At 44.2% G+C, this 14,091-nt stretch overlaps 1 protein-coding gene across 2 annotated transcripts in view; it reads left to right on the forward strand.

Moving 5' to 3' along the window:
• The first annotated feature begins 204 nt into the window (after nt 1–204).
• Nucleotides 205–14,091, forward strand: part of LOC147615725 (succinate dehydrogenase subunit 6, mitochondrial-like) — a 38,018-nt gene continuing 24,131 nt past the window's right edge. Inside the window, exons 1-2 of one of the 2 annotated variants that reach the window (XM_086778304.1) lie at nt 205–490; nt 1,141–1,369. In XM_086778304.1, coding sequence (XP_086634430.1) covers nt 314–490; nt 1,141–1,369 — 406 coding nt within the window. In that variant the 5' untranslated portion in view covers nt 205–313. The remainder of the gene's footprint in view (nt 491–1,140; nt 1,370–14,091) is intronic. The other variant, XM_086778305.1, reaches the window with a different exon arrangement.

A 14,091-nucleotide genomic window follows, 5' to 3' on the forward strand; every position in this document is an offset into this window, starting at 1 on the left:
TATATATATATATATATTATTATTGGTCCCAAAAAAACTCAAAAAACCACAAATTTTAAGTATCTAGGAGCTTTTTTTGGTTCATCTAGGGATAATTAAAGGTCTAAGCAATTATTTCACCTTCACCTTGAGAAGACGTTGGAGCTACCAAAAGAAGAATATAGAAGAGGGTTGCCCGGTGCCAACAACGTGTGAAGAGGCCCTATATAAAATGACAGCTATAGCCAAAGTGGGTCTGCATTATTAAGAGTCTGGTGGTTTGTTGCAGTAATTTTAGATTTCTGTCAAGAAAAAGGGGAAAAAAAGAGGAGAAATGGCGGACGGGGATTCCAAGCCATGGTGGGCGATTGACAAGGCGGCCTGGAGGGAGCGCTTCGCCCTCTTCTACAAGCTCGCCAGCATCGCCGATGGCAGAGACAAGCCCTTGAAGCGTTGGTCGGACGCCGATGTTGAAGAATTCATCCACTCTGATCCCGTCTATGGACCTCAGGTTAGCTTAGCCCCCCCCCTTTTTTTTTTCATTCTTAAAAAAAGAAGAAAAGAAATGTTGGCTGCCATTTTTTTTTTGGGTAATATTAAATTACTGTTTTTCAAGAGCCCCTCTGCAATTTAGCCCTTTTGAACTTCAGCCTTTAATCTGTACGTCCTTCTTACCCCAAGGTTGCACATTATTTGTACATTTCGCTTACCCTAAGGTTGCACATTATTTGTACATTTCTCTTACCCTAAGGTTGCACATTCATCTGTACATGTTTCTTATCCTGAGGCTGCACACACATTTTTACATGTTTTTCCCTTCGATCTGTACACGTGTTTCTATACTCTTAGGCTCTTGTTTCGTACTCAAGTTTGCAACCAACTCTATACATGTGGCTTACCCAGTTTGCAAACAAATTTGCACATTTAGGATTGCAAAGAACCATGTACTTGGTTAAGTCATCAGTAGGGGTTGAATGAGTTGCCGATCCCCAAGCTATAGCCCCAGAGTGTGTATGTATTTACATATGTATGCATGTACATACGTATGTATTCGTGTGTGCACACACACACAAGGTTTTGGTTTGCCTGTCTTTCCCCTTTTTCATTTATGTAGGATTGGCAATGGCCTTAAGGTTTAACACAACAACTTTCGCTGTTCAGTTGAAGCTTGTCAGGCAAGCAGCAAAAGTCTCAGCAGTGGGAGCTGTTGTTGGAGGGCTGTCGACGTCAGCCCTGGTGTGGAGATTCGGAAAGAGTCCTCATGGTATGTTAAAGCCGATGGTAGTAGATTGGAATAAACCATGGATGTCACTGCTAGGTGTTACTTGGATATTATACACGGAGATGCCTTTTTTGTTACAAATTGTTGTGCTTGGAGCTCACTTTTTTGGTGAGTGATTTTTTAATGCAAACTATTGTGTTAGTTTGAGTTTATCTTACATTAAGCTTTTTTTTTCCCATTATTCTTGCCCCCCTCCCCACCCCCCCCCTCGGGGGCCGCCCACCTCCTTCTTTGAGCAGATCCTTTGTAGTCATAATTTGGTACTTAATTGGAGGCGGCTTGGTCTTCCTGCCTGAAGCTGTAACAACCCTTGGTCGCAATATGGCCACAATACCAATGGGGGCTAGCAAGGATTTGACTTGGGACCTCTCCTCCCCAAGTCACAAGCCCTCACCGCTAGGCTACGTGCCTATTGCTTATCGTTGTTATCTTAATTATTGTTGTTATGTTTCTTTGTAGTAGATTTTCAACCTGGTATTAGAGCTAGGTTAGCTAGCTAGGGGTTTAGCTTAAAAGAGAAAACTATACTCTTCTTCTTAGGTATTTTTCTTAGGGTTTATTAGAGAGAGAGAGAGGGCGTCTTCATCTTGGTGGAGAGAGAGAGAGAGAGAGAGAGAGAGAGAGAGAGAGAGATTAACATCTTCAAAAGCCCCCATGGGTCTATGAGACCAAAAAGTAGTTGAATGAATTTATATGGAGTCATGGAAAGCTGAAAAGGGAAAAAAAAACATGTGCAATGATAACCATAGAAGTACAAGTACACATCGTAAACTCATGTGGGTACAATGAGAGATAATAGTAGGTGTACATCATCATCATCCCGAAAATGTCGAATATGGGTAAATCTAGGACCTTAAAGAGGTTTTCTATATCCACTGCTCTTGGGGGGCATCCCTTCATCTCCATAGGAACTTGTGAATCTGAAGGTGCTGCATGGAGGTCCATCTTGGGCATGGGTGCCATGGAGGTCTGGCGTGTTGTGTTGATGGGCTTTGTCCAAGGTGACTCTTGGGAGTTGTGATGTAACATGCAGGGGAAGTATTCGTAATTTGAGGATCCTGTCACACAAATGGTCACACCGTCTTCTGTATTTTGAGTTTCGCGAGTCTAGCAATCCACTTTAAGACTTCAAACTTTAAGAGATTTGAGAGAGAGAGAGAGAGATAGAAATTGTACACCGTATGGGGTCCCGAATTACCCACTGAAGGGCCCCCTATCATGTTACCGGAATAGTGTTTGCTTTATTTCTTTGAAGGGACCGATGGTGGACTGATGATAAGCCAAACGCAAGAACTAGGAAGACCAAGAGTCGGGACTCCGGCTGAATTGTACATAGTTGTAGAAGCACCAATGATGACCAATCTCAAGCCTATGCACTTTTCCCAATGGATGTAGGAAGGTTGCAAATCTGAGGCTGAGAGAAGGGGCTGATTGGGACTGTTCTAGACTATGTATGAATGTTGAAAATGAGTATGAATGTTGAGTTTTACCTTCACCAAGTGGTTGTAGCAAAACGATGCATACGAGGGTGCTGAAAACTGTATGAATGCTGAAAACGCAAGAGGATCTGTAGGCTGAATGCTGTAGATGCTGTGTTTTACGGCATAGAGGCTGAATTGCTCAAGCATTGATGCTCCTAGATGCTGATGAGGAAAATGCTGAAGGATGAGGTGCTTAATTCTACAATCGCTTATGCTCCATGTGCTGAAGGCTCTAAGCGATGAGTGCTTGAATGCTGATTATGATATGAATGAATGAAAGGACTACATGCTCAACTATTTATATGGACAAGGGATGCTGGTCGGCTGGCTACAGAGTTGGCCGACTGCACTTGTCCAGGCAAAAATATATAAATGATGTAAAAATGCCCAATAAATGCTGTAAATTCTAGGGGGCAAGCATACTTCATGAGTGCACATGACGCATCGGAGACAAGGAAGAGTGGAGAGACATTATTCAAAGAGTTGTCCAATGCGGTGGAAGTAGTTGGTCCAGAGAAGGTGATACAGCTTGTGACCGATGGGGAGCTAGCAAATAGGGCAGCTGGTAGATTGTTGGAGGAGCGATATCCACATATCACTTTCTCCGTGTGCATGGCCCATTGTTTGAACAACCTGCTCAAAGACCTAGGACACATAAAGTGGGTAGCAGATACCATAGAGAAGGGCAACCAGATTGTGTCCTTCATTTACAGGCACACTTTCTTGTTGGCTAAGTTCAGGAAGAGGTTGCAAAGAGATCTTCGAAAGTATTCGGACACTTGTTTCGGATGCAACTTCTTGATGATGGAGTCCATACAGAAGAGCTCTAGTGCCCTAAAGCAACTCATGGGGTGAGTGATGAGTTTGACAAACATCATCTAGCACACACAAAAGCAGGGAAGGATTGCAAGACAAACATCGTAGACTCGGAATTTTGGGAGCAGTGGAGGAAAATTGTCGATCTAGGGAAGCCCATCATCCACTTGTTAAGGATGACAGATGCTTTGCAGCCATGTATTGGTCGAATTTATGAAGCAATGGACAAGATGATAGAGAAGGTGGTGCAAATAGAGACAAATAAAGTCTTGTATATGGAGATGAGGAACATATGCACTGACAGGTGGAGTGAGTACCATTCTCCCATGCATGCAGCAGCTCTTGTGGTCGACCCGTATTTCCAATCAGGGAAGCAGTATGCAGATGGGGAGGTGTTAGCTAGGTGGGACAAGGTGCTCGACAAACTTGTGCCGGATCCCACTCTACAAAGAACCATCAGGAATCAACTAGCTGACTACATGACTACAGGGCCCTCAAGAAGAGGTTTGGTAAAGCGAATGCTTTGCTGGATCGAATGACCACTGATCCATGTGTGTGGTGGGAAGATTATGGAGTAGATGCACCAGAGTTACAAGGGCTTGCCATCAAGATTCTAAGCCAAGCTGTTAGTTCGTCTTGCTTAGAGCAACTATGGAGCTCATTCAGCCATGTCGATTCAGAGAAGCGTAACCGTCTTGGCACTCTAAAAGCCAATGACTTGGTTTATGTGAGGGCCAATCTACGTCTTCTTGAGTGCTTGGAGTTTCCAGATGCTTGGAAGCATTGGTCCGAGGAGGACGAAGAGGATTTGGAGCGGATGGAGCATCCCTCTACTCCACCCGACATGGTTGCCAGTTCTTTTGCAACAGCAACAGGAGATTGTGGCTCGAACAAGCCTGATGATCATGACTTTTTCGAGCCGGAAGGCTTTTATTTCGGTTTTTGAGCTAGCCTCTCACTTATGAGACTTTTGTAACTTGTATTTATGTTTTTCATGGTTGTTCGTTATCTCTTCCAATAATTTATACTTAGTCGACTCCACCAGTCGGTTCTTACCGGTCCCGGTTCCTAGTGACAAGCGTTTCACGTTTCGACATGTTCATCGTTTCCGTTCCCGTTTCCCGTTTCTGGTGACTATGTTATGGTTATACTGTTGGACATCATGAAGTTGTAGATCGTGAATTCCATGGTCTAATTCCAATTTGTGGGTATGTGGATATCTTTTTGGGATATTGGCATTGTTATTAAATTCTGGATAACCCGGCATTGTTATTATATTATGGATAACCTGGTGCTAGACTCATGAAGCATCCCCAAAGCTTTTAACAAGTAAACTCCTTGGTAATTGTTGGGTGTTGGACTCACACACACACACACACAAACCTGCACATTAGGGTTAGGTGCAGCGTAGAGAAGCTGACACACAGAAATGAGAGAGAGAGCCAAAAGTGTGGTATCCACAAAATGCAAGTCAACCCTTGCATGTGTGCCACATCCATATAATATAGAAGTACAAAATATTATATGTTAGAGTGTCCTTTCACACTTGATGTCCAAGGGGAAAAACCACATGGGAAAAAGTGCCCTTGGTTAAGCCCTGTTCACACATAGCACTACCATAAGTGAGCATATGCCTACAAATCCCCCCTGTAGTGGAAGTGTGAAACTGTACAAGGTAGCAGATCACTCTCTGTTTTAGAGTAAGCCCAAAGCTTTGCGGAAAGCTTCAAACTTTTCTCGAGGTAAAGCCTTTGTGAATAGATCTGCAACATTATCCTGTGTAGGGCAATAAGATAAACTGATCTCCCTTGCATGTAGCCTCTCTCTGACATAGTGATAATGAATCTCTATGTGCTTGGTACGTGCATGAAATACTGGATTTCGTGCCACGGCCATAGCACTCTGGCTATCAGTGAGAATGGTGGTGGGTGTCTGCTGACACTCATGAAGATCAGCCACCAATAGTCTCCTCAACCATACACAATCTACTGTAGCTGTAAAGATTGCCCTGTACTCAGCCTCACAAGTAGATGTGGCAACAGTGGGTTGCTTTTTACTCAACCAAGATATGCATGAACTGCCAAGAAAAAAACAATTCCCACTGGTGGATTGCCTGGTATCATAATCACCAGCCCAATCTGAATCACTGTATGCATAAAGCTGCAAGCTGCCCCCCCTGGGATAGAACAAACCAAGATCCAGGGTACCCTTAAGATAACGAAAAATGCGTTTGACTGCTTGCCAATGCTTTGTGCCTGGGCTGTGCATGAATTTGCTCAACAAAGACACCCCAAAAGATATGTCTGGCCTCGTGTTACACAAGTAAATGAGGCATCCCACTGCCTGGCTGTAAATGCCGGCCTCAAAAGGCTCTCCAATATCATGCATAGTAAGCCGTACACCTGGTTCTACCGGAGTAGAAATGGGCTTACATTCATCCATGTGAAACCTTTTTAGCAAACTTTTTATGTACTTAGTTTGCTGCATAACAATGCCATCATCTGTATGCATAAACTGTATGCCGAGATAGTAGTGTAAAGGCTCCAAATATGACATCTCAAATTCAGCTTTCAAATCAGCTTTGAAATCTGAAATTTGTGCTTTGCTAGTATCTGTAATGAGCATGTCATCTACATACAAGATGACTATGAGAATATCGGCATCAATTTTCTTCACATACAATGTGCTTTCAGCTGGACTATTCTCACAACCTTGGCTGGCTAGATGAGCATGTTTCTTATCATACCAAGCTCTTGGAGCTTGCTTTAACCCATACAATGCTTTGTGTAACCTGCATACTTTATGTTCCTTGCCAGGAACTACAACACCAATGGGTTGATTTACATATACTTCCTCCTGTAAATCCCCATTTAAGAATGCAGTTTTGATGCAAAAGTCTCTTCATAATCTATTCCCTTTTTCTGGGAGTAGCCTTTAGCCACAAGTCTTGCTTTGTACCTGTCAATAGTACCATCAGACTTTCTTTTGACTTTGTACACCCACTTTGTTCCAATGACATGCTTGCCTTTAGGCAATTCCACAAGATCCCATGTATTGTTCTTCATGATAGAAGAAATTTCAGCTTGCATAGCTTGCAACCAATGCTCATTCTCATGTGCTTCTTCATAAGAAGAAGGCTCTTTTGAATCAAAGAGATCACCCATTGCTAATGCAGACTCCCCACGATGTATATTCAAAGCATGGCTGGAACTAGCCCTTGTTCTACTTGTGAGTGGAGCTGCAATTTTGCTTTCTTGCAAAGTTTTCAGCAACCATCTTGGCACTGACTTGGCTGTATCTATGGCTGTTTGCTTTTCCCTGACAAGATCTTCCACTTCTTCCATAGAAGGGGGTTGAATGGCTGGCTGTTCCACATGTTCTACATGAGGATTTTCTTGTGTAGGGGCTGGCTGATCTGAATCCCCCCTAATTGCAATGGGTAAAAGTCAATCAAACATGTCCTGTATACCTGTATCATTGCTTTTATACAAGCTGTACATGGGCTGTTCTAAATTTTCAGCAAATACCACATCTCTACTGACAAAAATTCTTCGTGTAGTTGGATTATAAAGACGGTATCCTATGCTCTCATTGCTGTAGCCCACAAAAATGCATTTAATTGCTTTGTCATCTAGCTTTGTTCGGAGTTGTTCTGGCACATGTGCATATGCCAAACACCCAAATGTACGCATATAATCCACTGTTGGCTTTCGGCTATACCAAGCCTCAAATGGTGTTTTGGTTTTCAAAGCTTTTGTTGGACACCTGTTCAACACATGAGTTGCACACATTATAGCTTCCATCCAAAATTTGTGAGGCAACTTTTGTGCTTTCACCATGCATCTTGCTATTTCCATGAGAGATCTATTTTTCCTTTTAGCTATACCATTCTGCTGCGGTGTATAAGGCACAGTACATTGGTGTTTGATGCCCTTTTGAAGCATATAATCCATGAATGTATTTGACATGTATTCTCCACCTCTATCTGAGCGGAGTGTTTGGACTTTACATCCATACATATTTTCAGCCATTGCTACAAAGTGTCGAAAGCATGTAAACACATCTGCTTTCGCTTTCAAGGGGTAAGCCCAAGCAAACCTGGAGTAGTCATCAATGAATGTGACGAAGTAAAGATGCCCTCCTATGGATGGTGTCCGCATTGGACCACAGACATCACTATGTATGAGCTGTAATTTACTTTCAGCTCTAACACCTCCATCTTTGGGGAATGGTTTTCGTTGCATCTTTCCCAAAATACACCCCTCACATACATGTCTTGGTGGAGACTCAAGAGGCGGCATATTATCAACTATATGATGCTTTTGCAAAAGTATCAAACTCTGAAAATGTACATGTCCAAAACAAGCATGCCATAGCTCTGCATCATGCATAGCAGGAGTGTGGGTAGCCACTGTATTTGCATCATAAGTGCGCTTGTCATAGCTGTCCAGCTTATACAAGCCTTTGTATCGTGTTCCAGAAGTGACTATTTCATAACCCTTTGATGGGTCTTTTACCAAACACTTCCCATCTTCAAATTCAACCTTTATACCTTGGTCGTTTATGGCTGAGACGGAGAGCAGATTTTTCTTTATCCCTGGAACATACAATACATTTTTCATACAAATATTGGCACCATTGGTTGCAATAAGTATGACATTTCCAATTCCCTTTATTGGATATGTGGTATGATTTGCACATGATACAGTGCGGCCATTTGAAGCATAAACCAAGTGCTGAAATACATCTTTGCATGAAGTGATGTGGCTCAAAGCACCACTATCAAAATACCATGATGCATTCTGTCTGTCAGATGCAATGCAAGACATATCAGTGTCTGAAGCACTTGGTGTGTCACTGTGACCAAAAAAGTGTACTCTTCCTGGATTACATTAGCTGATTACTGTGCTTTGTCATCAGAAGAGTCTGCTACTGCATTGCTTGCTTCTTTCCTTTTCTCTTTTGCAATCCGCTTCCTACATTCACTGATGTAGTGTCCAGGCTTATGGCAGTAGTGACATTTGCCCTTCTTTTTGGGCTTGTTTGCATCCCCTTTGTCAGACTTTTCACCACCAGAAGAGGGCTGTCCATGACCAGCCTTGCTAGACTGTTGTCTCCCATGCCTAAAGCTCTTTGCTTTACCCTTATCCTTGGCTGTAAATGCCTTGTCTCCACCACGGTTGCTCGATAAGTTTGCTCTTGTTTGCTCTTCCTGCAAGAGTAAACCCACAAGCTCTTCAAAAGTGACGGGATCAGCACCTCCTCTCATTGAGAGGTTGAGAGAGGTGTGAAAGCCCAAGTAGGAAGGTGGTAAAGAATGAAGAGTGTTGGTGACCATCTGTCTGTCTGGGATAACCTCATCAATGTTGAGCAATTGTTCCTACAAATCTTTCACTTTGGTGAGATGATCTGCCATGGAGTCACCCCCATCCATAGAAAGAAGATCCAATTGCCTCTTCAAGTAGGCAACTCTTGCCTCGTTGCCTACCTAATACATTGCTTCCAATGTGTCCCATGCAAGCTTCAATGTCTTGCAAGAACGAATGTGCGGAATAATAGTCCTTTTCACTGAAAGGGCTATCAATGACATGGCCTGTGCATCTCTAGGTTCTACATCAGGAGCTCTTTGAGCACCTCCCCTTTGAGGCGTGGCTGGGTGTATGGTAAGTGGGCGTGTGTCATCACCACACACGATGCTCCAAAGCCCTTTGGCTACCAGCAAATTACGGATCATGAAACTCCAGAGGGAGTAGTTAGATCCATCTAGCTTATCCTTCTGGGTGAGCACACCAAATACATCTGTAGCATTCTGTGCCATGTCAACAAAATATACCTGCAAGCAAACCAAGCACCAATGTGCACTGCCAGGCAACCAAATGTCCTGTGCAAATGTATGCTTGCAAATCAAAGCAAGTGTAAACTTGCACCAAATTGTCCAATTACACACAATGTGTATACATACGCGACAAATCGCGGCTGTAATGCCCAATTACATGCTCCAATCTGAAAATCCCCAATTTTTATGCACTCCAATCGCTTCAATGTGCATCTAATTGGCCAATTTTCACAAAAGCCCCAAATTTTTGCAAGCGAAAGAGGTTCAATTTGCTGATTTTGACCTCAATTTCGAAAACCCCCAAATTGCAACTTTCAATTTTCCTTTGAATTTGACTTGCACAGAAGTGTCTGCAAAATCTGCATATGACCTGCACTAGAATGGCTGCAAAATCTGTATTTGTATTTGGAAGAAAATGTGCAGGAAGAATACCTTTGGCAGCACGTGTGAAGCAGGAGCACACAGGCGAATAGAGTTGACGTGCAGAGGGTGAGGATGGGCAGCCGACGAGGAGTCGTCGTTGCAGCTAGGCAGCCGACGAGGAATCGTTGCAGCTGGCAGGTGTCTAGCTAGGCGGAGGGTGCGAACAACGGGCAGAAGCAAACACGGCGTGACGAGGTAGGCGGAGGCGGCAGCCGCGGGCTAGCAAGGAGGGCGCAGGGGGGGCCTGGAACGGGTTGGCCACGTGCGGAGGTCGGAGCAGGACGTGCCGGCCGGAATGGAGTAGGACGGCGTGGGCGTCGTGGGAACGGAACAGCAACGGGCGACGGCGGCTGGGACGGCACGACAGTCGTGAGCCTCGGGCGGGAGTCTGAGCAGCCGTAACAGAACAGCTGCAGCGACTCTGGTCGGCCGGAACGGAACGGCGAGGGCAGGAGCGGACCGGAGCAGCTATGGCGGACACTAGACGGAACGGAACAGAACACCGACGGACGAAGAGTCCACGGCCGGAAGGGAGCGCTGACGTGTGGTCGGCGGCCGGAACGCAGCAGCGTCGGAGCAGGGCGGTGGTGGTGGGCTCCCCACTAGTGCCGCCCGTTTCTGGTGGCCGGACGGTGGAGCAGCGAGACGGAACCAACGGACGGAAATCCACAGTCTGACGACGGAAATTCACAGGCTTTCTTCCAGCAGCAGAATTTCAGGGCCAGCTCCCAGCTCTGATACCAATTGTTGGGTGTTGGACTCACACACTCACACACACAAACCTGCACATTAGGGTTAGGTGCAGGGTCACACACAGAAATGAGAGAGAGAGAGAGAGAGAGAGAGAGAGAGAGAGAGAGAGCCAAAAGTGTGGTATCCATAAAATGCAAGTCAACCCTTGCATGTGTGCCACATCCATATAATATAGAAGTACAAAATATTATATGTTAGTGTCCTTTCACACTTGATGTCCAAGGAGAAAAACCACATGGGAAAAAGTGCCCTTGGTTAAGCCCTGTTCACACATAGCACTACCATAAGTGAGCATATGCCGACAGTAATATGACAAAATCCAAGGAGGTTGTCCGGTTCTAGTGTGGTGTCTAATATTTAAGTGTGCTTGTGGTTTTAAGTGTATAAAGTGTAGCATGCAATAGGTTGATTGTCGTAACGTGCAACGTGAGTCTGTGCAATTCCACTTTGAGAGAGTAGAGAAGAGAGAGACAGAAAATAGTAGTTGACATTGTATTGGGTCCCAATTTACCCATTGAAGCCACCCCCCACCACTGCAAGCAGGAGTATTTACTTATATTTCTTTGGAGAACTTTTACAATGAATATGAATTGCGACTGAGGACTACTAAACGCAAGGACGAAGTAGACCGAATGCAGGCTGATCCAGATGCTGTCCAAGCTCCTTTGAATTGCTCTTTAATGACCACTATGCAATCCCAAAACTGAGGGATGCACATATGCTGGCTGAATGCTGAAGATACTCTTCGTGGAAGCCTTGGGGATGCTGCTGAAAGTATGCACAAGGGAGCCGGTGGCTGCACACTTGAACTACTACTGTAAACTGATTTGTTTGATGGATGAATAATGTTGAATGCTAAGCGCTGCTTATATATGATGTATGCATGCTGGTCGGTTCACTTCAGATACTGTTGGCCAGTATACTTGGACAAAAAATGCCATTTAGCAACATTAAATGCTGCACAATATTCTCTTGCTGTCCTTTAATGCCTGGCCAACTGTTAGAATGCTGCCAACCTGTTGCTGATGGTTTTGATGATGGTTGACTGATGCCCTTAGGCATCTAGTGCTGGCCGACTGCAAGTATGGGCATCTACAAGCTGCCGACCGGCTGCCTATGCGTCAAATGGCCTTTGTTGCTGATGCCCTTATGGGCTGGCCATGCTATGGCCTGGCCTTTGGCTGGCCCATATGCCTATCTACCATGCAACTACATGCAACTCCTGCAAACCTACTGCAAAGGTTTGACTTCTACATGTCCTATTTGTCTCCAAAAATCTGAAGTAAACCTGGGATCCCTATCTGATGTTATTGTCCTTGGCAAACCTCCGATGGGGTACCAATGTCAAGTGAGCAATGTCTTCAGCTTTGGCCATTTGTTTGCATGGGATCAACATACATAATTTGCTGAATCGGTCAACAATGGTCATGCACTGTGTGTTTCGAGATCCAAATGTAGCGGGAAGAGGTCCAACAAAGTCCATATTGATATCTTGGAAAGGACCGTTTGGAATTGGCAAAGGTTAAAGTACCCTGCCTATTTTGTATGAGGTACCTTCACTTTTTGGCATATTTGGCATGCTTGGACATAGTGATACACATCTTGTCTCATCTTTTGCCAATGGAATGATCGCTCAAGTTTCTCCAATGTGCTGTTGATACCACGATGACCTCCAACGAGTCATGGGTATCATGGAGAAGTGCTCGTCGCTTTTCCTTGAGAATGCATAGCTGGTTCTTGTAAAATAACCAGCCATCATGAATGGTATAATGATTCGGTTTTTTTGGTAGGGCTGATCTATACTGAGTTTCGAATTCCAATGAATCGTCGTATTGTGCCTTCATACTGTCGAGATCTTTTCCCTGTATTTCAAGCACAGTGGACTCTTGCAAAGTTTGAATTATGCCTTTTCAATTGAGAGCATTGACAACGGGGTTATTTGAGCCAGGGATGTATTCAATAATACCTCCAAACTGTGGGAAGGTTTGACTCCATCTAGCTTGTCTGTCACTCCATTGGGCACTAGGCAAGTGCTTGATGATCTGTCTTAAAATTGGGAAATCTCTCCCGTAAAGGAAATGTTTCCAATGTTTAAGCACTGTCATCATCTCCAATAACTCCTTGTCATTCACATAATAATTCTTTTCTACATCATTTAATTTTTGGCTATAATAAGCCACTGGGCGCCCTGGACAACTCTTATGGCTAGATTGTTGGCACTGGTGATTATCTCGAAAAGATCATTCCATGGAGCCAATTTGAGAACCGGAGATTCAGAGGCAACCTTTTTCATTGCATGAAATGCCTCGAGTGCTTTGCTCGTGATGGACACCTTCTATCCATGCGTCTTCACATCCTTGAGCAGATTTGTAAGGTCATCGGAAAACTTGTCCATATGGGTACTGTATGCACGGCAAAGACCTACGAAAGAGCGGATCTCTTGTGCATTCTTAGTAACATCCCATTTGAGAATTGCACTTGCCTTTTCAGGGTCGAGACTAATCCTGTTTACATTGATAAGATCCTATGTAATGGATTTCTTCTACTCCAAATTCACTCTTCTTTGCATTGATGTAGAGCGCATTGTCGTGCAAAAGTTGCAAGACCTTTTCGGCATCCAGCGCATGCTGTTCTGCAGAAGCAGAAAAAATAAGTAAATCATCTAAAAAGATGAACAAGGATTTTCCTATGAGCTCCGCAAATACCTGAGATCTCCATCATCTTGTTAAATGTCGATGGTGCATTGGTGAGACCGAATAGCATCACCACAAACTTGTAATGGCCATGTTCAGTCTTGAAGGCTATTTTTGGAATGTCTGCCGTAAAGATCTGAACCTGATGATAGCCACTCTTGAGGTCTATCTTCAAAAAGAACTTTGCAGCGTTCAGTCGTGAAGGCTATTTTTAGAATGTCAGCCGTAAAGATCTGAACTTGATGATAGCCACTCTTAAGGTCTATCTTCAAAAAGAACTTTGCAGCGTTGAGTCGCTCAAGGATATACTCAATCTTGGGCGATAGGGAAACTTGCTGGGTGGTTATGTCCCGGGGACCAACTCAATGTGATGATCCTCAAGACGATTGGGTGGGAGCTGCGGTGGAAGATCATCCTTTAGCATGATGTCCTGAAACTGTGCTAGGAGACCATCCAATTTTAGCTTTAATGGGGTTGTTGATTGAACAACAGACTGTTGGCTACGGACATGTTCAGTGCACACTCAGCTCCTTTTCTGATAGCTCGTTGGGCGTGGATGTGTGAGATTAGGAGAATACCCAGAATGCTCCTATCCTCGTGAATTAGGACACGCTCAAGAACACCATCAACAATAGTGAAAGTGTCCTGCCTCCAATCAAGAATGGGTGCATAATCCCTAAACCGCTAAATGCCGAGAATCATATCACACCTTGCAAGAGGTGAGACAATGAAGTCTCGCTGAAAAGTGGTCTTCTGAACCATAAATGAGAATTGTTGAGCCTTCTGAGATATGTGAGTGTGAAGGCCAGGTGTGAACCCGTCCACGTG

This window comes from Cibotium barometz, chromosome 39 (assembly GCF_041138505.1).
Source record: "Cibotium barometz isolate CiBa-2024 chromosome 39, ASM4113850v1, whole genome shotgun sequence".
NCBI lineage: Eukaryota > Viridiplantae > Streptophyta > Polypodiopsida > Cyatheales > Cibotiaceae > Cibotium > Cibotium barometz.